The 24,483-nt window shown below is 41.9% G+C and overlaps 1 protein-coding gene across 3 annotated transcripts in view; it reads left to right on the top strand.

The window, feature by feature from the left end:
- TMTC1 (transmembrane O-mannosyltransferase targeting cadherins 1) overlaps positions 1 to 24,483 on the top strand; it is a 140,041-nt gene that overhangs the window by 48,339 nt on the left and 67,219 nt on the right. For all 3 annotated transcript variants that reach the window (XM_039707848.1, XM_039707849.1, XM_039707850.1), the window contains exons 6-8: positions 4,938 to 5,019; positions 5,947 to 6,050; positions 17,476 to 17,665. In XM_039707848.1, coding sequence (XP_039563782.1) covers positions 4,938 to 5,019; positions 5,947 to 6,050; positions 17,476 to 17,665 — 376 coding nt within the window. The remainder of the gene's footprint in view (positions 1 to 4,937; positions 5,020 to 5,946; positions 6,051 to 17,475; positions 17,666 to 24,483) is intronic.

Genomic DNA, 24,483 nt, shown 5'->3' with positions numbered 1-24,483 from the left:
TTTCTTCTCCCTTGCAAAACCTGCAGCTATGACTGGTATTTTATTTCCCTGAATTGACAAGTACTTTAAGCAAGTTAAATATCCAGACATGGTAGAATATATTGATTTTTTTTCCCATTCATTTCTTTTTACTCCATGATGGATTTTTTTATTCTTGTTTTCTCTCTGGGATATCACATACACAGACTTTCTCTTCAAGGGTTGTCCTCAAGGAGGACTATAGGCTGAACTAGTGGAAAAGATACTTCACCAATAAAAGATGCAGCTGTCTGGACAGATGATAAGGAAGTCCTCTTTAAGTAGGAAAGGTAAGGTGGTCTCTATAGACAGAGTGTGGCTCCTGTAAAACTTGCTTATTCTCTGCAGGGGAGTCTGTCAAGCTGGTTTAGGATTAGGTGTGCATCTATCAAGGCACTTAAAATATCCCCATCTAAGTTAGAAAATGTTCTTGATTAGAGGTGTCTTACTGTTATCAATAATTAGGAATAAGAGAACAGCCTTGGTTTGTTATTCATCCTTCCAATATCTTCCTGTAGTATTTGGGGTTTGAAAGTGCTAGTTCAAAACTCTGGCTGGGAAGTGGATCTGTTTCCTAAGCAGAGTATAAATGAGAGCCAGGTCACTCTTAGAGTGAAGTGACCTGGCCAAAATCTCTTTATATACCAACACTTGTTCTACTGCATACTTATATATATCATCAGCATGGGCAATGATTTTCTCCTCCATCCCAGGGGATCAGTTGCCTTGTGTTGGCTATAGGCTGTTGCTGTGTCTCTTCAGGAATGAACCAATCCTATTCATGTCATGTGTAATATTTGGGGAAAAATTCATATGATTTGGCAGTGGACATCCCCTGGTTCTGCAAGAAACTCCTGTGAAGTCCTGCTATGCCTTTATATACCTGTTCAAAACCAGCAAGATGTTTAGGAACTGATCCTAAATGTGTCCTGACCATGATAAGTCTGTGTATTTCACACCTATTTTTGTTTAAACCCTGTACTGTGTTGTGTTTTGGGGTTTGAAAGTGCTAGTTCAAAACTCTGGCTGGGAAGTGGATCTGTTTCCTAAGCAGAGTATAAATGAGAGCAATGATCCTCTTAGAGTGAAGTGACCTGGCCAAAATCTCTTGATATCCCAACACTTGTTCTATTGCATACTTGTATGGTCTTTTAGACATTCCTGATGGAGAGTCCATCACAGATCTTAATTGTTTATTAGCTTCCCTTGAGAAAGCCTTCAAAGAGAGCACAGAGCAAGCTCACGTTTTCTGCCAAAGCTGAGTCAGCTGCAGTGTGGGATAAACCTGTTTCCAATAGTGGTCTGCAATAGCTCCCAGAGCCGTGGCAATGAGCAGCAGCTGAAGAGCTGCCTCACACTGTTCTCTAAGCTTGAGGTGCCTCCAATGGCACAGGCAAATTAAAAAAGCTGCCTGCTTCTTAGAGAAGTTTGTTTTGATTAACCCACAGTCCATCTGGTACCAGCAAAGTGTATGTTCCTATAAACTGCACCATATTGAATTTTACTGGGCCACCTACCCTGCTGTCTTCAATTATGAAACCTTGGAGTGCCCTGATGATGTAACTGATTCCAGGATGAGCTGTGCTTTTCAGGAAGCTGGGACTGCCAAATATCTGTCTTGGCCTCTGCTCGAACTGTGCGAGAGAAGTCCCTGCACTATTAAGCTTTTCTTGGATTTATTGTTTGTGTGATTCTGGTTGCTTTGGGAAGTATTCCTGAAAGACTTTTAAAAGAGAGCAAGCAGGCAATTGCATGCTGGGTTGCTTTATGGGAAAGCTGGCATGAAGTGGAAGTGGAACCTATGCCCAAATGGGCTCTTCTTGCACTTGTTAAGTGAACCTGACAAGTGGGATTTTCTCCTTTAATTTAATAATTTTTTTAGGGAGATCTGGAAGACCCACACTTTGAAATGATCACATACTCAGGAGGTAGCATATTGCTGTGTGGTGCTGACATCAGCATGCTTTCCCTAACTGTGTCCCACACCTATTCTCACGTGGGAGTGAATGTGTGTGTGTGTTTTGGCATGTTTTTGGCATCACAATTGTGCTGGTTGGGGTGGAGCAGGTGTGGTTCCCATGAACAGAGGGATGTTTGGCAGCCTGGAGAGGTTGGCAAATGTGTGGAAATGTGACTGGTAAATTACTTTTTACAAGACAGCTGTTAAATAGGGGTATAAAACAGTTTAACCGTTAAAATAGTGATTTCTTTGCTTCTCCTAGCTACATACAAAATTAAGAGCTTTGGCTGATCTTAAGGTTGTCTGTGCAAGGTTCAGTGTAACCTTAGATATGTTTGCAAGCTGAGATTTCACATGGAAAAAAGCTGTTGCAATTTTACATGTAAAAGCTACTGCATTTTCCATGCTGTGTGTTACTGACATTTAACAAACTTCCTCATCCAGGTCCCGTTTGCAGTTCATTTGGTTTCATTACCCAAACTGTGTGTTCTTTCACCTGCACCAGCTGTGAGGTGTTTTACTAGCTACCTTCCCTGACACAAGTTGTAGCCCAGTAAGGTGCTCTGGGAAACCACGTGGTTCTTCTAAAGCTTTGAGGCATTGAGTGTGACCTGTCCCTGCGTGCCACTCCTGCAGGTCGATCTGGTTGGTGGAGAGCAGGCTTGCTGAACATTGAACCATGTTACCTTTTGTGGTTTCCAGACAGACTTCAGGACAGCAGCTTTCTCAAAATGGAAAAGTTTTACTTTTTAATTGAACTACTCATTACCTGACCACAGGTGGCTTCTCTGGAGGAGAGCAAACATGGCCTGGACATGATGGCCACCTCACAAATTTTGGGTCACTGGTGTGAGGTGATGCTGCTTCTCAAGGATGAAGTTGAGGCAAGCAGACTTCTTGACACTGATAAAAGTGCTCCTCTGTCTGTAACTGAAGCTTTGGAGAAAGACCTGAACTGTTCTAGTTGACCTTTTCCCAGAATAATTATACCTAAAGCAAACACTTGCAATGAAAATTCTTGCCTAAAGTGTTGCAGAGAGTTAAAAGTAAAAGTGAATGAAAACAGGTTCTTGAAGAGTCAGGCAGTGTGATGAATAGAGGGCTCTCCTCTCTCCACACATAAAAATGTAAAGAAAGTGCAACCAAATACTTCCTGCTGCAACTCACAAGGGGGTTGAGTTTCATAAAGGGTTCCAGTAGGGGACAAAAGCCTGGGGTTTGGTCCAAATGCTGTTAAAGTCAGTGAGAAGCTTTCCCTTTGGTTCCAGTGGGCTTTGGTGCTGGGCCATGGTGAGCTCTTCAAGGCCATCCTGACCTTTCATGGGGGGACAAAGCTGAAGGCTTAGTTTCATCTCCCTTGTACTTGGCTGCAGCCTGATTAAAATCAGTGGGAACTCCAGAAACTTTGCACTTTGAGGCATTCAGCCCTTGTAGACTAGTCTGACATTTAAGTCAGGTTTGCTGCTTAAATGTCAACATTTCCTAGTAAGTAGACTCCAAAGACTGAAAGTTGTCTGGCTGGCTGTATGCTGTGTGGTTTAGTTCCTTAGTTTTAGGCATGGCACTTAGGGAAAGTTTTCTGAAGAGCAGTTCCTTTGTACAGAGCATCCAGATGTACTTCTTTTATCTTGGTAAATGCTGCCTCTGTTTCTTGCTGGCTTTGCCCTGGTGCTTTTTTTTCTGCAGTGTAATCTTTTTTTCATCTTGCCATGGTGACCAGGGTTGCAAGCTTCCTACTACAGAAAATTTGAACAAAACTCCAGGTATTAAAGACTCTTGGCTGCATTAGGAAGTACTTCAGTTTTGTTTTTTCAAAGACTTGAAGGGTGGAAGCAATCAGGTGATAGACTGTCTTAAGGAATTTGGAGAGGAAATAAGATGTGGTTTATATGTTCACAGGAGAAGCATATGAGGATTTCATGCTTGGAAAGGTAGCTTGCTTGAAGGTGTTGCAATACAAACTGCAGTTTTTGTAAATAATTTAAATAGAGTATCCTGATACTGACTATATGTTATACAGAAGAACCTGCAAAGGTTTTCCTTCTGAATTTATTTTGTTGACTTGATATATATAACTTCTTAAAATAAGTTGTCATCTTTTTCAATAGTTTTTTACCTACTATGTGCTTAAAATATTCCTGTTGTCTCTTCTCTATTTCTTTTTGTCATTGCTTTATTACAATGATGGAGCATCTGTAAGGTTCAATAGACACAGAATTATCATGAAATTAATGCCATGGATATGGCACTGTTTGTTATAGTAAGAAAGTTCCTTAGACTTTGGCAATTGCTTCTACTCTATATTAAAATGAATGCATAGTTTTGGCTCCAAACACGGTTTCATTTTACTCATTGAGAAACAGGAATGGTTTTATGAACATTCCTACAACAGTATGCCACGTGTGTGTCTCTGTGCAATTAATTATCATAGCACTTTGTCAGCAGGCTTGTGATGAAACTTAAGCGTGCAAAAAATGCTTAGAATCAGTTCTGCTACATAGTTATGCTCCTCTCTAGAGACTGAGCAGAGAGCTGGGAACAAGGAGTTTTTGCATTTTAATCATAGTCTAAAATTGAATTGCTCTGTTTGGGTGACCTTTTAAAAATATGTCTCTGTGTAGTCTTCTGGGAGTCTGAAAACAGCAATCTCACTGAGACACACCTGGGATTTTTCTGAGGATTAAGGGGTTAATTGAAGATTTAAAAACAAACAAACAAAATCCAAACCAGCAAACACACCGAAACCAAACTTTGATGGCAAAACTGCAAGGTATTATAGTATGGATTACTTGAACTAGTCTCAATATTTTACTTATGTGGAAAGACCTTTGAAGAGTAGGAGTGATGTCATTATTATTGCATTTTGGGTGGTTAAATCAATGTACACATTTTTCTCCAATTGAAAAATGAGTTAGTGTTCCAAAGTACTTCAACAAACATTTGTTTCCTTGTATTTCAGCTACCTGACTGCAAATAACAACCAGAATTTCTTGTATACTGCAAGGCCTTTTTTGAAGAGAGCTGCTTTGGTGATAAGCTATGTAAGTATGAATGGACTTGACCATGTATTTTTGTGTATTTGATGAGAATAACAATGCATAGTGGTATCTCAAAAGAATCAGAAAGCTCTCATGGTAGATTTTCATACAAAGGTTTGGGAATTAGTCTAGAAAACTTCAACTGCACAGAAACAAGAATATTACTGTGTTTCCACTTCAAACCTTTTGATTTATAGTGGTTGCCCTTGCAACCATGTAATCATCTGCAGGTATTTCCTGCCCTAAATGCATGAGGCTCTGTGGCACTGGGCTGCCTTGTCAGTGACATGCTGTTAATGCCAGTGCAGGTAACAGTTGCAAGAAAAACTGCTGCTCGATGTGCTCCACACAGGACCCAACATGTTTCAGGGGAGAAAACAAGCGCTTCCATGGGAATGTTCCAGTGTGCAGCTCCCTGTGCTGCTCCAGGAGCCAGATTCCCTTGCTTGTCCTTTGACAAGTGGTTACCAGAAAGGTAAAGGAGTGGCAGCTTCCAGAAATTCTCCTAGGAATTAGGATTGCACAGCATGAGAAGCACAGGTGGAGCTTGTCCTTACACCGACGCCAGCATGGATAAATTATAAGAACTTTTAAGACATCACCCATGATTTTCCCCTCTGGATTTAGGTAGGGGTCAATATTGAAATTCTGCAGTCTACACTGCAGCAGAGTGACAGATTTGTCTTAAGAATGCTGCCCTTGTGGTGGGTATGGAGATGTTGCTGTCAGTAATGCAGACAGGCAGAGGGACACACAAAGTCACAGTGTGCTCTGTGCTGAGGGTTGGCAGGTCTGCCACCCTCTGTAAGGTGCAAAACTTGCATTTTGCCTAAACTCACAGCAGAGAAAGCTATCACAAAAAAACCCATTTGCTGGAGGCCTTAGCTCTTCTTAGTAGTTCATTGCTAACTGAGGTGTTCTTCTTTGAAGGTGATCCTCGTGTTGTATTTCCGCCTCTGGATAATGGGAGGTTCCATGCCAATGTTTTCAGAGCAGGACAATCCAGCCTCATTCTCACCATATTTACTGACGAGGTATGATGACACCAGTCAAACAAAAGTTTTCAAAAGTGTGGTCTTGTGTGGTAATCACATATTCTCTGAACAGAGAGAGACATAGCTGTCCCAGGAAAATCCTGGGAAGCTGTGAGAAGCTGTGGGAAACTTAGAGGAAAGAATTAAAACAATTATTACCTTTCTGTCTGTAACTGTTGTTTATAGATACGATTCTCCAGAGCTATTCATAGTTCACCAGTAGTGTGAGAGAAGATTCCTAAAGGCCAATCAAGTCTTAAGTCCACCATTGTTTCTCTAAGAACTATAGATTTCTAATAATAAAGTCTTTTCATGCCTTCTGATGATAGTCTCTGTATCATCTTTGTCTGTCCCCGATACCCCCTTCAGTGATAGTCTTGATGTTACATTTTCCTACACTAAAATGGTTTGTAGATGACAATAAAAAAAACCTGTTGTGTTGCCTTAACTCAGTTCTTCGTATTGCTCTCTACTGTAATAGAAAGCAACCAAAACTATTTGAACCCCAAAGCACATTGCCGGTCCTGTAGCATTACAGGTGCTTTCTTACTGAAAAATGTGTGCTTATTTTTATGCAATGCCAAAGAATATAGTTAAGTTGCCTGAGCACAGGACTGAAAAGCCCAGTAACTGAGGTGTAATCCTAAATTTTAAAACTGGCTTCTCCTGAGATGTAGGATGGAAGCGTGCAGCGTTTTGGCTTCAGCTGAAGTTTGTATAAAAAGGGGGTGACCATGCTTCTTGGTGTAATATCAGTGACTGAGCAGTGAATGCAGATGGGCCATGGGTGTTTGCTCTTTTTAGCTACTGAAAGATACTTTGGAGCCTTCTGGAGGAATTTCCTATGTCTCAAATGAAAATGGGAGCAGTTTTCCAATGTGTCAGTTCTGGCTTGCTGGCTCCTCATTCCACCAGTGAAATTGCAGCTGAGACGCAGGTTAAGATCAAGCAATCCTTATTCAACATCTGCTGCAGAATTGGACTGGATCTCATTTGGGGAACCTTTATGATAACGTGGCAACAGCTCCTATTACCATCAAGGCTAAAAGTGCTTCCAGAAAGCACATTGTCTTGTTTGGAAAGCTCTGACGTGTTTGTTTCTGGTGGAGTTATTAATACCAGACTTAGTGCAGCACAGCATGAAGGATTTGCTGCTGTCCCTTTTTGATATGTTTATGCTGAGATGGGGGTCACCGGGTCACAAATGAGCCTGGCCTAATTTCACTTACCTCTTCTGTGCTGCACATGTTTTTTTGCCTGTTTGTCTCTTTGCCTCTTGTAATGACAGGAGAGAGTTTTCTAAACCCCAAAGCTAAGTCATTCTGGGGTATGAAACAGTGACTATTTTTACCACTGGCACTGCAGATTTTATTAACAGCCTTAGGAAAAACAAGTCAGAGTGCTGCTGGCTGAGGTCCTCCCTTGGCCCCAGCAGCAGCCCTGGCTTCACCTGCAGTCCAGTAACACCTACCCACTCCAGACCTAATTAAGGAAATCCATTCCAGTAAAAAGCATTATTACTGTTCTGAAGGGATTCTAAAACCCTTTAATTATCCCAGCTCTTCCATTTCTGCTGAGCTTGATCTTAATCCTCTTTTTAGCCAATTTACCCAGAAGGCTTTATCTTCCATTCAGGAAACCCATCTCTTCAGCAGGTCTCAGTGTCAGTCCTGCAGGTACACTGAGACCCAGTGACTGTCTCTGAACTGACAGCCCATGATGCACCCTCTGACCCTTGTATTTGCAGCAAACCTTCTCCTTCCTCCTCTGTCAGACTCAAACTGGAACTCTCATCTGAGACTTTATCTTGCTGTGGCCAAAGCTGAAGCTCTTGCTGCCCAACTGGCATTGTGCCACTCATCCCAAGGGCAGGACTGCCATGTCAGGTGGAGCTAGCAAGATTCAAGTGGCATAGCTGTGGTTTCCAGAAAGGTCTAGGAAAATGGTTCTGCCCCTCTACTCTGCTCTTGTGAGATCCCTCCTGGCACACTGCATCCAGCTCTGGGGTCCTTAGTAAGGAAATACACGGAGCTGTTAGAAAGAGTCCAGAGGAGGGCTGCAGGTGTGGCCACAGCTCTCCTCACAGAGAGCAGCAGGCACAACTTCCCTAGAATTTTTCCTGGGGAAGGCAGTGAGAAAGCTGAGAGAAAGAAGAAAAAACATGTGGAACGTGTTATGGAGATTGTTTACCAAAAGCGATTTGTTAATTGAACTCTGGTGATGGCTGTTTGGATTGATTGACCAATTAGGTCAAAACTGTGTTGTGACTGTCTGTAAGGGGTCACGGGTTTTTTTAGTATATATATATAGTATTAGTATATAGTATAATATAGTATAGCTTAATAAAGCAATTGTTCAGCCTTCTGAAGTCACTGGAGTCATTGCACATTATTCCCCAGTTGGGGGATGCCCTGCTACTGTACTGCAGAAGCATTTGTGTTCATGGTCCAACTTCAGAGGAGCTCCTCCTAAGCAGGGTGTGTTCCTTACCTATGGACACCTACAGTAACAGCAGCATGTGAAGAGCTGGTGTGGGAAGCTTTTAACAAGGTTTTGAAGGCAGTGATTAGGATACAGCACTGAAGCCAAGGTGTTAACTGCAAGTTGGGTTGAATTGGGAAGAAGGCAGTGGAGGAGCTAAGTTTGGTGTTGAGACCAGAAACTAAAAGAAGGATCAGTTTGGGGTAGTGCTCTTGAAGTGATCAGTAGCATTGTTACTGTAGTTGAAGAAAGGGTTAGTCCTAGGCTGTGGGCAAGTTGTTTTGTAACTCTGAGGATTATTTAGGTCACAAATGGGAGTTTTCTGTTTTCAAAGAGTTGTCTTTATTTGAGCTGGAAATGTGGTTTTTGTGCATGTCTCGCCAGGGTAAATGTTATGCTTTTCAACAGAGTTGAAAATTATTCTAAGACTTTGCCAGCTCTGTGGGACTAGAAGGAAGGCTGATAACAGTGGAATAAAAAAGAAAAACAGTAGTTTGGAAATATGTGGGAGCCTTTGTGAAATTCATGAAGATAGATCTGGACCTGGGGTCTGGGCTGACACAGGATGAACCCAGTGGAGCACTGTAACTTTGGCAGGGTTTATTGGGGCCATCATTAGGGGTAGGGGTCAGTTAGGGGATTGAAAAAGCAGCGACTTGTGAGTTCAGAATCTGTGATCCCTTAGAGCTGATCTAGCCTACAGTACAGGACTGGGGGTGAGAGGTCTGTGCATCCATGACTGTGGGGAGGAGGGGGGCATGTAGAACTTAGGGTGTATCAAAGGAATCTAAGAGGAGACAGGTTCCAAGCAAGCCAGGAAAGTGATATGCAACAGGTAGCTGAGCTGGGAGCTTCTTCCTGCAGGACACCAGGAAAGTGCTGAGTGTTTATGCAGGGTCAAAGACAGGTTTGCCAAGTTGAAATAAGAAATCGAGGCTATGAAATATACAGAGACCACATCCAACTCAGAAACTCCAGCTCATCCAACTCCCCAGCTAGGAACTGGGGGAAAATTATCATATTTTATGCTTTACTTGGCATGGACTTCTGGTCACTGTTGGATAGACCTTTGATGTGGCTCAGTTTGGCCTAGAAAATGCCTATGTGTTCTATGTAACTTGTCTCCAATCTTGGACAACACAAATGTATAAATTAAAGTAGACAGATAATGATTTATTTAACAATAGAAGGGCATAATATGCTGAAATAATTTCAGTTTTTCAGTCTTTAAAACCAGTCATCTGTTCAGCATGCTCACTAAATTACTGTTGTTAAAATTACAAGCAATATTCCCAAATACCTCAAAGCTTAGTAGCATAAATAAGAGACACATTTCCATGGCCTTCAATGTGTTGCTTGGCAAAGGTGGTCTGAGAAGATGAGGTTGTCTGTCATTGCCTTTCTCAGTGGAGGCAGAAATGAAGGTGTTGGGAATCCTTCTATTCCTAAGCCCTGCCATGAAAGCCTGTCCATCCAGGCTGTTGTGCACTGCAGAACTGTCTCCAGTGGCCTTACCTTAAAGAACACAAACTTTGATCTCAAAATCTGCAATGGGTAAGCAATATTTGAGATAGAAAAACCAATCCCAAACCTCTGTTCAAGCATTCTTGCTTGTATCAGACAAAATTTGAGGGAGAACGCAACTAGAAAGGTTTTGAGGGCTACCCAGCTTTATGTAAACAGTGTACCAAAAGTGCAGCTCCAGAGTTAGGAGGGTGTTGAGTGGAGATGCTTCAGACATTTTGCACAATGTTTTTTTCTTCTGCCCTTCTTAAGGGGAAAGAAGTAGGAGGCCTCTGGATAAACAGATTTTATTTCCAGTACTGTGGCTACACAAGGGAAAAATCCATTGTGCAGCATGTCTCAACCTGTGTGAAACAGATTGAGTTTTGCCTGTAATTTCTAATTAAAAGTCTGTTTTTTAAAAAACTATGTCTTTGGGAGTCAAGTTATATTAATTTCTGCTGGCATTTGCCTTGTGATCTCTGGTGGCTGATCACCCTGGGCATGAAGCAGGTTATTTGTGGTGCTTCCTTAAATAGTTAATGCATTTCTACTAGGACTGCCTTGAGATAACATTGTCCTGTGGTTGAACTGTTCTCTCTGTAAGCTGGCTTTCTGTATTGCTTTGCTGTTTCAATCAGGTAAATGAGAATTCAGTGCTGCAGAAAGCTGAAGAAGTGCTTATACATAAAAACTGGCACATAATCCTTTTCACAGAGATTTATGACTGTTTTCTGAGCAATGCATTTAATCATCCCAGTTGTAACTTCAAAGGCAATGAACTACCGGGAGGGAAACCACGGACTTGTGCTGGGAATATGGGTCCCTGTGCCAGCCAGCTCTGCCAAGGAAATAGAAGTCAAGTGTAGCAACTACTTTGATATGGAGTTTTCATGGACCTTAGGCTAGAAAATAGCATTAAAATAGACCCCTGTGACATATCAGCTCTTAATCAGCCAGGCTTGCACATGCTGCCTGGGTGGTGAGGTTCTGCCTGGTTTGTCAGTGCTTTCTGTCGTGTGCTCAAAGGGGTTTAAGTTCAGCCCTACATGTAATATCTGCAGGCACCCAGCAGTCAGGGATCACTTCTGACAAAAGGGACAACAGCAATGTTGGTAAAAATTGCTCTCATTCCTACCCAGGGACCAGGCAGCCCATACATTAAATGTAAACTGTAGTCTTTATTGCAGTGGGTGTTGGGAGCTGGGGAAAGATCTGGCTGGAAGATGGCGCTCCAAAGCAAAGGCCACCCTGCAGAGAAGGTGGTGCTCCCAGAGCCACAGGAAAGATTTCAGCATCTCTCTTATCCAAGTGTTCTTGGTGTGATGAGCAGACCCTGGTAGTGCTGCTCTGGGATTTGACAGGCATTTTAATGGGCTGTGGTGCTTGCTGCAAGTGCTGGTTACACAACAAGCATTCCCTGCCAGAGTCTGTGTCTGAATTTGTTTTCCAAAATACTTCCACACAGAAGGGGTAGAGAGTGGCCAGTCTCTGAGGCAAAGCAGCGTGCCCAGAACCTCCCTTTGGCTCCCACCAGCACTGGGTGAATAATGCTCTGGGATACAGTGGCCCATTTTCAGAAACATTATTCCAGTGGATTTATGAGGTCTGGTTTTTAATTTCTTGAGGATCTCAGTGGCTGTCCACAGAACCTCCATCTGCTGCTGCCTCAGTGATCCTCTTCTGAAGCAGTTGCCCACTGCTGGGTACTGCTGGTGAATTTGGGCTGCGTGACTCTGGATGACTCTGAAATGTGCTGCTGTTGGTGAGGAGCTGAGGGTCAGGTGTGCTCACAAGGCATGTCCTCACCACAGCACGTGGGGGTTTGCAGAGGGAAAGCGCTGCGAGGTCAGTCCCAGGTTTTCCAGCACTGAGATTCTGACAGGAGGCTTGGGTTTCACTGGAAACTCACAGGCTGTTTCAAAGTCTTCTCCTAGAGAATTCAGTGTTTTTCAGATTCTTAGCCACAGAGTAGAAACAACGGAGAGAGAGCCATTCACCAGAGTAAAGCTCTTCAGCCTGTGTAGCTATAGAAGACAGCATGTCTGCTTTTCCCCATGTCCCTGGTGCACACAAGCCCACCTTCCAGAGGAGTTCCCTTGCTATTCATCAAGCTGCAGCTCTCTCTTTATCCCTGTCTGCCTTTCCTACTCCTGTCCTCTACTGATTGGCAGCTCTTTTCCCTAAATGCAGAAGGTTTGATGAAAGGGAATACACAGGTACTTTTCTAGTTACAAGTATTTTCTGTCTAATACTTGCATTTGGATGTTAAGCAGAATTTGTTTGTCTGCTTTTTTGTGTAGCTTACTCCACTATCTCTGAATGAGCTGGATAGACAGAGTGGGAATTTTTTTCTTCTAAGGCTCTGAAAAGAAAATGTTTAGGCTGACAATATACAGAGCAGAAAAATAAACTCATGTGGGAAGGTATGACTGGACTGGGAGTTCCCTAGGGGGAGTGTAAATATTACAATGTGAAGACAATATCTGAAATACCACCACCTGGTTATAATTGCAGCCACATGTGTCCTAGGAGGGCATTATTGTGAACTGACTTGTCAAACACACTTGGGTTTAGGGCTTTGTAAGAGGATGAAGAGAGCCTTGAGCTGAAATCAGTTCAGCTGTTAATACAAATGAGAAGCTCTTTTCCCTAATAAAAGAGCTCTTAGCCTTATAGTGAACTGAAACCTCCCTGAGTTCCTGGCAGTGTGCAGGTCGTGTCAGAAGAGCATAACCACAGGTTTGGTGCCTTCTGAAAGGGCAAAAACTGTATTCCTGCTTCCCACCTTTTTCCCCCCATAAAGAAAGGTCTCCCCTTCTTTTTTCCCCAAGTTAAGTGCACTTATTACCTGCCTTCTAGACAGGTCCATTTTTCCCCAGCCAGGAGAACACTTTGCCTTTGTTTGCTAAAATCCCCAGTGCTGGGAGATGTTTCACTTGCAGGTGGGTACCCTGCTGGGTCTTTGTGGGTAGGGCTGTCTGCCAGGAATGGGATGGCTTGGCCCAGAACTGAGTGGCTGGTAGGTTGCAGCACAGTATGCACTTAGAAAAAATAGTATCACTATTATATATACATGTAATCTATAATTATAGGTCTATAATTATATGTATAATATACATAGAATACATCATATATATATATATATATAAAGAATTGTTATCATATAGGCTCACACTTTTCCATTCAGCTTTGGTGGGACATGGTCAGAGCTTTGTGATCACTCTTGTAGCACAGTTTTAGAAAGAAATCTCTAGTCCCTGGGTGCTGTGGAGAGAAAGCTTAAACTGCTCTAAAATCAGAAAAGACAGGAAACGCCTCATAAATTTCTATAAATCTTGTTCGGTTTTTTTTCCTTTTTTTTTTAACTTAGTCTCACATTCCTTGTGCTCTGATTGCCTGGGTTTGGCAGAGCTAAAGCTAGAGGGCTTTTCCAAGCTCCTTGGTTTCTATTGCAGCAATGGGTAACAGACAATTCCTCAAGTATTTTCCTGTCATATTGTTATGGCTTTGAGTAGCACCCTTTTGCATTCATTTTTGCAGCAGAAACAATCAGTTCAGATAGTTGTTTTCTGCAACAAGTTCTAGATATGAGTCATCCTATATTTATCTCAAAGCATGCAACAGAACATTGAAACTAAAAAAAAAATGAAAACTAAACAAACTGGATTGCCATGACAACACTGGCTACCTACAGGAGGAACTGCGTTTTTCTGAGCATGGCAGAGACGATGAGAATTGAAAAGAACACTTGAAACCCACTGAAATGTGGATTTCCATGTTCAATTTGCAAATAAAAAATTTGCTGCAATGCAAATGCTATAACCTGGCCTGGGGGAAAACTGTTTGCCAGTTAAGAGGCATAATCTTCCAGTCACCTCAGCAGTAATACTCTGATTTTCATGGGATTAACTGAGAGAGTGGGAGATGCTACAGGCAGGAATTTTTCTCCCTTGGAATTCCAGCAGACACTAGAAGCAATATCAAGAAGATCATTAATTTAAAATGTATTTCACTCAGTCAACTAATTAGAAGAAAATACTCTTGTTGCCATTTGCAGGTAGGTTACTGAAATGTAATTAGCTCCTGGAGTGATTTCAGAATCTTCAAGTCTTTTCAAAATTTGCAAATTAGTTCCTTGAGGTTTTGGCTTTGGCAAGAGGTTTCTTCCAAATTTTCTCCTGTGTTTAGCTTTCTCCTTAGTCTTGTGATACGAGAGCCACATAGATGTAAAGGAATATCATATGCTTTTGAGAGCCATAAATAAAAAGCAGCACTGGATTGTCAGTAACTATTATTAGCATCTTGTTATTTTTCTGTTCCTAGTACACAGAATAGCAATAGTTTGTAAGTGCTCTATTTTATACAGCCATCCATCATGTTCAAGGACAGGCTACCCATGCTGAAGGCATATCCAAAGTTTTGCTTGACTCAGAAGTTTTGCTTGACTCAGAGCCTGCTGAAGGCTTTGTTTGAATGCCTCCAAAAGTCAGGCAGTGCCTCCATGGATCTCGGGTGCTGTGACTAATGTCACATGCACGTTCAGAGAGGGACCTTGGGCTTGGCCAGGAGATGTGGCCAAGGATTCTCCAGGAGGGTGTCTGCAGAGGCCAGACAACTGACTGTGCACAGGTGGTGATGCTTGTCACAGGCTTTAAAATGTTTCACTGCTGTTGGAAGAGAGTACTTAAGGACTAATTATTGCCATAGTGGGATGGAGCGATTGTTCTCCTTTGGGAGCTGCCTCTGGCAGCAAGCTGTGCACATGGCTCCCAAGGAAGACTCAAACCTCACAAGCACTTGGAAATAGACACTTGTTTACAAACCTGTCCTCATCAGTCAGTGGCCTGGAGTTGTCTTCTCATCTTCAATAGCAATTTGTCCTACCTTTCCAGCAGAAATGCATTAACTCACACTGATCTGGTTGTTCTGAATACTTCTGAAATTAAGTGCACTCAATTTGTTATGGCACCAAATTGTTTACTCTGTGCTGTGTAAGGATTTATCAGCTCCTGCCTTATCAGAGAAGATGCAGAAAAGCAGCTAATCTGTCCTTAACTGCAGTGCTGCAGTTTGCAAAGATCCCAAATGTCATCTCGTTCCTTCCTACCCAGCAGCCCAGTCTGAGGGAGCAGGGGAGGGTTTTCTGGTGTGTATTGTGGTTTGCATGCAAACTTCTATGAATATTGTGATGCCTATTGAAAATGTTAATATGCCAGGGCATAAAAGGACACTCCCTCCAAAAACTGTGCTCTCCTAAAGCATCAAGTGCTTCTGGAAATCATAAACCTTCCTAAACCAACTCAGTGCTTCTGGAAATCCTGTCAAATATACATACTTGTAGTAACCATATCATATGCCGTGACATTATTCAGATTCATCTACATAGACATGCTTTTGTTTTAACAATAAAGCCAGAAATTAATCTCGGTTTGGCTTTGAAGTGAGTAGCTGTAAATAAATGCTGGCAGCCTTTTCCGAGCTGATGTGTTGAGGGTGATGGAGAAGTCTGTTTTATTGTGGCTGAGCAGAGGTGGGTCAGGCCACACATAATGTCACGAGTGAGTGCCTTGAGGTGATTAAGTCTCACAAGATTTTGTGTTGCTATGTTTCTCTGTAATGTGTGCCAGAAGGGTTGGTGACTAGAAAACACATTTGTTTCTTTAGAAAGACCGAACAATCAAAATTTTAAGAATCATTCGAGCAAAATTAGGTTATATTTTTGAGGAATGCTCTCTTAAATAGGAACTGGCTTTTAAATCACTGCCTCTGTTAAGAGAAGATTGATTTTCTTTCTTTTCCTTTTGTTTAGTACCTCAGGGTGGGAAAGGTGAGGAAAGTGCAGGGGATGGAAGAGAAGTGTATCAAATGGCTGAAAACCTTAAAAATGTGGGAATATTCCACTTCCCAAAACTGGGATTTTAGAAGGACCTGTGGGAAAATGAGAATGTGCCTCTGTGACTGTTTATAATGACACATTCCAGCTTAGTAAGCCTCCTTGCTTTTGGGTCACTGTGCTGCTGGAAACATTTGTTTTTTGGATGAGAAGAGAAACTGATACCCTCACTTTGTAGTTATTTAAATATGTTTTCACAGAAATTCAGGGCCCAGCACCCATCTGGGAACTTCCTGCCTGGAGTCACACTTAGCTTCAGTGTCCTACCCATTCTGCCACAGATCTGATGTTGTAAGAGCTGTTATAAGGGGCTGCATTTTTACCACAAAGGGCCATGTTTGTAAGTGGCAAATGAGACAATCCTCTGTCTACATGCCTTGACATTTCTGCCATCCTTTGTTACCATTTTAATAAACCTGCAAGGTGCCATGGCAACTGGGTGTGATAACAGCTGCCGAAGCAGGCTCAGATGGAAGAAATCCTATGCAGGATAGAATGTAATTTTTTCCCTTTTTTGAGTATTTGCCATTTTTGGTGCTGTGTACAATGTGGACTATTCCATTTGCAATCAAAGGATGGGTTTGTCTCTTTGAAGGCCGTCACAATTTTACTTGGTTGACTTCACAATTACTGGAATAATCTGCAGTCTCTTGTACTCAAAACTATTTCAACTTTAGGTGCACTTTTTGGCAAGTAGATGCCAAGAAGCAAAAGCCTGGGGCAAAGAGGGATGTTGGTTTGATTTGTTTTTTTTCTTGTTTTCTTTAACCCAGTGGCACACATGCTGTTCTTTTTTAGTCCTTTGAAAGCCCTGCATACTTCCCAGAGGGCAGCACTCTCCCTATTTCTATTCCCCATTAATTTCCCCTCTATTGAGAATAACAGTTATTGAAGATTACAACAATTTGAAATCCCTGCTTCCCTATCACTTCTGTGGCACATCTCATGCAATCTGGCCCCAGCCCTAAGAAACTGCGATGGGATCAGCTAAGAATCACTCTGCCCCTCTCTTCTGTGTTTTCTCCCTGTTCCTTGATTTGCAAAGAGAAAAGGGAGAGGGGTCTGACTTTAATTGCTCCATGTTGTGCAGATAGAAGAAATCCTAAATTGTAAGTTAAACCCAGCTAAAGGGACATTTTGTATTGCAGCAGTGATGCAGTGAAGTGTGTAAAAGTTCAATATATATGTATATATAACTACCGGTGTAGTTATTCATTTATTGTTTAAACTGGTAGAAGGTCACTTCAAAAATCTAACATTCAAACAGGAGTTGAAATTCTGTTAGTTTTCCAAAGTCTGGTGCATGGAAACCATGTAAATATTACTGATCTTATGTTATTTCTTCAGATGACCTGTTAAAGTGCCCCTCACCTGTGGTAGCATCTCTGTTGACAGAGAGGTGTGGCACTGCCTATTGGTACAGTGTTGTTGAATAGTTTTTTTTGTTGTTTCCTCTTCCCATGTGGTGTGTGGTAGATGCCAAAGGAAGATGTTTCTTGTGCTGGCAGTCATCCCGTGTATTACATCACCTGTTTTCATTTGCAGGTTTTTAACTTACTCCTACCTTCTGGCCTTCAATGCATGGCTGCTGCTGGCACCGATCACCCTGTGCTACGACTGGCAGGTCGGCAGCATCCCTTTGGTCGAGTCCATCTGGGATGTGAGGAACTTAGCCACAGTGTTCCTGGTGCTGGTGATGACTTTACTCAGCCTACACTGCATTGCTGCATTCAAGGTAACACCAAAAGCTGTGCAATACAACCTAAAAAAAAAGAAATAAAAAGTATTTTGTTTCCTAGTCTGCAGATGAGATAGTTGGTAAGTGCATGTTTTCCTCTGGAATGCATTGGAGTGAGGTGAAAAATCATTCCAGTAATAACTAATGCAGGCAAGCTCAACTGATGAAAATGTCTCTCTAGTTGAATGTCTCAGTCTTTAATTGGTCTGATTTGAGGGCAGAACTTGGCCTGGACTCCTGCATTCAATTATTGTTAATGATCCAAACTCCACTGAAGTTGTTAAGCATCTCTGCCTTTCCCATAATCATTAAGCTTTTTGTCACTTACTTCTGATAGGACTGGGAACTGTCATTTGCAGAGCCTTTTGAAAATAAAATCGATTCCTCTATTTGCACTTTTGCTATGCTTCTAAAACCTAAACATTGGCTACATCTTGATGAGATTTTTTTTGTCAGCAGAGTAATGGAATGTGGGAAATCGGAAATGACCTGGAAATTGTTCTTTAGCGTAAATAATGCAGTTGGTAAGCCATACTTCCCAATTCAGCATTTCAGAGGTACCATTAATCATATTGCAGAAGTGAAAGTGAGGTTGTATAGCCTTGTCAGAAGTCAGATATGCACTTCCGTGGAAGGTTTTTTTTGTGGATCACAGGGAGCTACAACCTGTTTCTCTTTCAGTCGAGTTGTGGAAGCTTCTTTAAGAGAGGTGTTGGTAGTCACTTTAGAAATTGTACAAAAGTTTCTCTTCCTTAAATGTGTGTATGGCTGAAAAGCATAGTTGAAGGGTGTCAGGTTTTTAATACATGTTATGCTAAAATGTGCAGGCCATGTACATTTTCAGTCTACCCTGGCAGTCTTCCCTGTGCTCCTGATAAGAGAAAGAAAATGAACCAAAACAGTTTGAGACTGCAGAGTTATTAATTTAGATAATACATTCACAGATGCTGTATGGGAAATATGGGAAAACACCCTATTAGGTATTCACCAGTTCTACCTGCAGGTTGTACATCATCTCATATTCACCCAGCCTTCATTACTCACTGCTAGGGATATTCAGAAGTGTTTGTATTAGACCTAATCCTGTTCTCAGGAAAGTTAATGATAAAATTCTCATTAGCCCAGTACTGAAGACTTCTGAAAAATCTTATTCCATGTTCATTGAAGTTTTGTTTGCTTTTTATTTCTTCTCCTGCTGTCAGAACTATATGTAGGATTAATATTGTTGGTTTTCTTGAAAAAGATTTAACCATATTTTTATTACTTTTTAAAAAAACAATTCAGTCTGGATTTATGAATACCACAGTTTGAGTTGAAACTGCAAGTTGTAATTTTTTTGTGAGAAGTTCAGTTTTGCTCTTGGCGACTGTTAAACAACATGAATTTTGCTCTTTGGGCACTTACTATATGCTTTGAAATTCATCTTAAAGATTCCTTTGTGTTTATCCTTGAAAACCCCAAACACTGAATGAATAGGATCTGAAGTGATCTGCTTTTGTATCTAATCCAGTAAAACTAGAATGATCTTGACAAAGTGCTCTCATGAGCACTTGCAGCCTCCAACAAACCTGCTGTGAACATGGAGCTGGTGATGATTCCTGGGCATCACCTTGGACGTGTTTCCCTCAGCCCTCGGTATAGAGTCACAGAAGGGTTTGGTTGGAAAGGACCTCAAAGACCACCCAGTTCCAACCTCCCTGCCATGGGCAGGGACACCCTTCACTAGACCAGGTGGCTCAGAACTCCATCCAACCTGGCCTTGAACACTTTGAGGGATGGTGCATATGTACATATATAATTAGAAGTATAATTGGAAATATTTTGCTTTTCAGGAAATTCTACATTTCTGAAGCTATTTTCTGTTTTATTTGTAACTACTCCCACAATCTCTGAATTGTGATAGTGCCATTCAGTGGTGTGAAGATGGTTGTGTTGGGCTGAGTGGTATGAATTACTGAGGAAAGCAAACAGGAAGCAGCACTTTTCCTGGAAATAAATGATGCCATTTGACTTCAAACAATCCTTTTTATAACAGGGAGAGGGGAATTCAGGGCACATGAACTGCAGGCACTATTCATTGTATTAGGGTCTTAAGAAAGCATCTTTCCAGATGCAGCAGCAATGGCCTTTTATAGGGCATTGCTTCCCCCAGGAAGGACCATCCTTCAGTCAAGCCCCAGACAAGCTATTACCCAGTGCTTTACAGCTTAGAGGCAGCACAAGATATATCAGTTGATTTCTCACATTTCGTAAAGTGTAAGATGTTCTGCTTTCTTTTGGAAGCAAACAGAACAGTCTTAGCAGCCATTTTTCTCTCCTTTTTCATTGCAAGGTCTCACCTGGAAGAGGTAGCTTGCAATTTCCTAAGGAATGATTGTAGAGTGAACAGGCATGCAATGCAGTCTGTGTGCCTCTCTCTTTAGAGTGTAGGTGTGCAAGAGAGAATGAAACCTCATATTCATTCTCAGTGGCACCATCACTTTCCTTCCTGCAGCACAGAGAATGGAAATGCTAGAAATTGTTTTGGCAGCAGTGAAGACTTTGGTCCAGTGAACAATGAACTGATTTTCAGTGGCAAGAGGTGATGTGTGTGCATCCACAACACAAACACACAGGAGACTCCCAGAATGTTTTGTGTGGACTGTAATTGGAGAATGCATGGGTTGGATTTCTGCCTTTGTTGTCACTGAATTTTAAACAGGGCTAATTTGTTGACGTTTGTGATTAGGGTAATAACTCTGTTGGGCATGTATGTGTGGTGCTGATAAAGGACATCTAAGGCATGAAGCTTTCTTGTTTCATTTTGTGAATGTGTTATACCTCAGAAAGAGAAGAAACAGTGGAAGATTTCTACCCATGGGTGCTTTCCTTAGAACATGTCTGTTACTAGATGGGGATTTAGTGATGAAAACTGCAGAAACAAGAGAAGGCAGCTCTCCAGTTTGTTTGGAGAGAGAAGCCTCCTTTCTCATCCTGCTTGAGCACCTTCACTATTGTTTTCCTCTTTACTTAATGAGGAGATCAATTCAAAAAATAGCTTTGTTGACTTCCATTGCTTCCATTCTCTGGGTTGTTGAGAGTGTGTGGTGTGAATCCCTCTCACCAGCTGGAGAGCTCCCTGTGAACAGCTCCCCACATAGGACTGGTTCTGCTCAACTCTTTGCAGTGAATGTCCTCACACAGGCTTCAGGCAGTCTGCTGGGGATGTCACAAAGGCTGGGGGTGCTATTGAAAATGCCTGCATCCTGGAGAAATTTTAATAGTTGGGAAAAGAGGATGACATTTATTTATTGTTCATTGTCAAAGATAGCCTTAGCTGTGAGGAATGGTTGTGGTGTGACTTCCAGATGGGTTGCAAAGGTATCAAGAAATGGATGAGGCAAACTCTCAGTGGATGTCAAGCATGCCAGTCACAGGGTCAGAAAAGTAATCTGGTGCTTCAGAAGGCCACTGGGGTACCCAAGGGCCCATGGCACTGCCTTTCTTTGCCGGAAGATACAGGGACCACCTGGTGAACTGGAGGGGGGACAATTCTTGGCATTATCATCAGGACGACAGTTATTTCTTTGACATGTCATAATAATTCAATGAGCATGAAAGGACGACCCTTCAGATGTTTGAAGCTCCACTCTGCATGGCATTTTTAGGTCGCTGGCTAATTAGCAGCTTGTCCCATAGTTTTAGCTGTGAATGTATGTGTACAGAGCACGTGAAGGATGGGATTCCATTTTCTCTGTGGTACCTGACATATGGAGGGCTGACAGTGGGAAAACTCGTGTGTGTAATGGCCTAATTCAGCAGGGTGATCTGGAAAACTAACTTGAAGCAGTGGCTTTTGCACCTGGGCAATGTGGGGGAGTGTGGGAGTGTATTGGACCTCATACTGACGGCGCTCACGCATTTGTACTCGTGACCAGCATTGCAAAGGCACCTTCTGGTGGTTCACAGCACCTTCTGCTCGTTCAGCAAGAGCACAGAATGATGTGCAGCAGTTTGCTCATGTCCGAGGAGGGAGTGCTACTAACATTTCACATCAATTAAAAAACCAAAAAATCTAATGTGCTCTGTAACTTTTTTAAAGAATGTGCTTGGCTGTTCTGTGTGATGTGGTTACATATGGTACAGGAAATTGTGATGGTTTTCAGGTTATATTCATGGCATGTGACTGACATATGTATTATCCTAATCTGTCATATGCTACAGTTGGTTGTTTTTTATTTCAGATCTAATTTTAAAGGTGATGCTGCCTCTGTGAATTTCCCTGCATGGTGCTTCTTAGCCAAGACAAGGCATTTTATACCATATTGTGATGACTTTATTTTGTGCTGTAATTGGCATCATATTGCCATTTATCTGGTGGATTATATGTATGGATAGCATCTGAGCATATTCTTCAGTGACTTTCAGACTAAATTTCTTGGCTGACAACGTTCAGTACCATCCAAGAGAGGAATGCATTTGCATTCTTCTCTTTGTGTGCATGTTTCTGGTGTTTCTGCTAGCACTCATTATGTGTATTTTGTCATGCTATTTACTTTACCCTGCACTCATGAGACCTTTGCCTCATTTCCCAGGTTTGGCATTTCATTAATAAATCACAGCTTATGGACCTTTCTGGGGAGGAATTGCCTTTTATAATATTCTACAGCAGTACCAGCATAGTTAGAAACTATGCCTAGCAAAATTTATATGCCACAACACTTTCAGAACAATACCTGCTTCAAAGGCACAGCAAGGTGAATAAGGCTATTTATTGATGGAGTCTATCTGACGAGCTGGAAACCACAGTCATTTCCATAAAAGGTCCATTTAAAATAAATCCTGCTTTCATTTTCCTGAGGGCCACTTGAATTCCTTCCACACAGAGAGAAGGTCAGGACTGATGTTCTTAATCCTTTGCAGCGAGTTTTTTTCTGTGCTGCTTCTGTTGTTAGTATTTGCTGCAGGGAGAGAGTAATAAGCCAGAAAGAGTGTTCAGTGAAATGTGGAGGAAGGGGGGAGCCCCTTGCAGGCACCCCGAGCTCACCGGCCACGTTTCTGCTCTGTCGAGTGCTGCAGCCGCATCAGCTGCGTGCCGGTCCCTGGTGGGGTGGGAGGAGCAGGGAGCCTGCCCAGGGAGCTCGCTGTGCCAGCTGACAGACTCAAGCTGAAGGGAAAAGCTGCCTTAGTCTGTATGTGGCTGCTGTTCTGGATGAAAAAAGCAGCCACAAGAACTGTCAAAATACCTTGTGCATCGGATTTTCTTTTGCTGGGTGGATGTTTGGAAATAGCAGGTTTGGAGCGTGGTGCTCAGAGTAAATACAGCCACAGCTTGAAGTAGTTCTGATTTGGCTCCCTATGAATATATTCAGCATCTCACCAAATGGGCTCTTACTGCCTGCAGCGTGGTGTAGGTAATTATCATGGGGGCAGGAAGGTCTGCCGTTTTCGGCATATTTAGGCTGAATTACTCCTTTTATTCTGCCATTTTCTTCCTCTGATTTGAGTTCGTATTTCAAGGCCTACTCAGAGCTGAAAGGTTTTGAAAGGCACAGTAGTAGTGAGTAGGAGAGTTTAAGTGAAATGAGGAGTAAGAAATTTACAGCTGGGAGGGATAATGATTGTTCATTGTGGCTACTTGGCCTCAGTTAAACATTGGGGTGCCAAGCTGCTGTGTGGGTTTTGGTTTTTGTTAGGCTCCTCTTGTTCCATGTTACCTTCTCAAGAGCAAATTCACCATGAACCAAGTTGCTTTTCCAAAAATTGTGTTTTTATGTACTGCAAATTTGTGCATTGAATTTTAGCTGTTTTGGTTTTTTTGTTTTCCCCACCTAGTCAAGCAGCCTGCAGTCACAGAATGAAAGGGAAGAGGGAAAAGCAACCACAAGGTGAAAAGGATTATTCTAATTTCTGGAGCAATTTGTTGGTTTTCCTATTTCCTTTTGGAATGTTCCACTTTTCTTTCAAAGATTTGTGTGCTTCTTCATCCTGCTCAAATGGGCTTGTCAAGTGGAATTAGAGTTTGCAGAGATTAAGGGCTGGGAAAATGAGCTTATATATTAAAGGAGTTTCAGAAACCTGGGTGAGAAAGACCATAAACACACAGCTGAATGGATGGGTAGCTGACTTCTACAGGGAAAAAGAAAAAAAAATTAAGATACTAATATAAAATAGAAATATTATGGGATATATTTCTGTGCCCTGTAATGGGAATGGGAAAGAACTGCTTTCTGCTTTAATTCTATAATTGAAAGTCAGATTTCCAGAGGTGTTGAGCACCCAAAATTCTCATGCACGTAAAGTTTTTAGGCATTTTCAGCATTTCTGAAAACTGTGCTGTTTTACCTGGTACAGACCAGGACTTACTTCCTTCTGGAAACAGAGAGGGAATGATCTTGTTAGGGTGGTCTGAGACCTATGCTGAGGATTTCTCTTCAGATAATCCTGGGTGAGGAAGCCACTGCTCCTTTCAAGGTTTTGGTTTCAGATTCTGACTGTATGTTTCAGTTTCTGGTGTATGTTTTCCTGGGCACCAGTTCCTGAAGAGGTGCTCCCACTGGTGAACTGGAAAGTAGTTTCTCTGTTGTTGCCAAATACTTGAAATAGTATCAGTGTGTCAGGTAGTTAATACACAGTCAGCAGTGATTATCAAAATAACATTAGAAATCCATGGCTATTTCTATCAAAACTAGATGATCACCAAGAAAAAATTAGTTATTTTAGGAAATGAGTGAGTTACTAAGCCTGGCATTCAAGTAGCTGGTGCTACTGAAGATGCTGTTTTTTGATTTTTAAAATTCTTTTTAATGAGAGGAGAAAATAAAACTCCTAATAAA

Source organism: Passer montanus, unplaced genomic scaffold, assembly GCF_014805655.1.
Source record: "Passer montanus isolate IOZ18808 unplaced genomic scaffold, ASM1480565v1 scaffold20, whole genome shotgun sequence".
Lineage (NCBI taxonomy): Eukaryota > Metazoa > Chordata > Aves > Passeriformes > Passeridae > Passer > Passer montanus.
The sequence above is the reverse complement of the archived record's forward strand: the minus strand, read 5'-3'. Positions and strand labels throughout refer to the sequence as shown.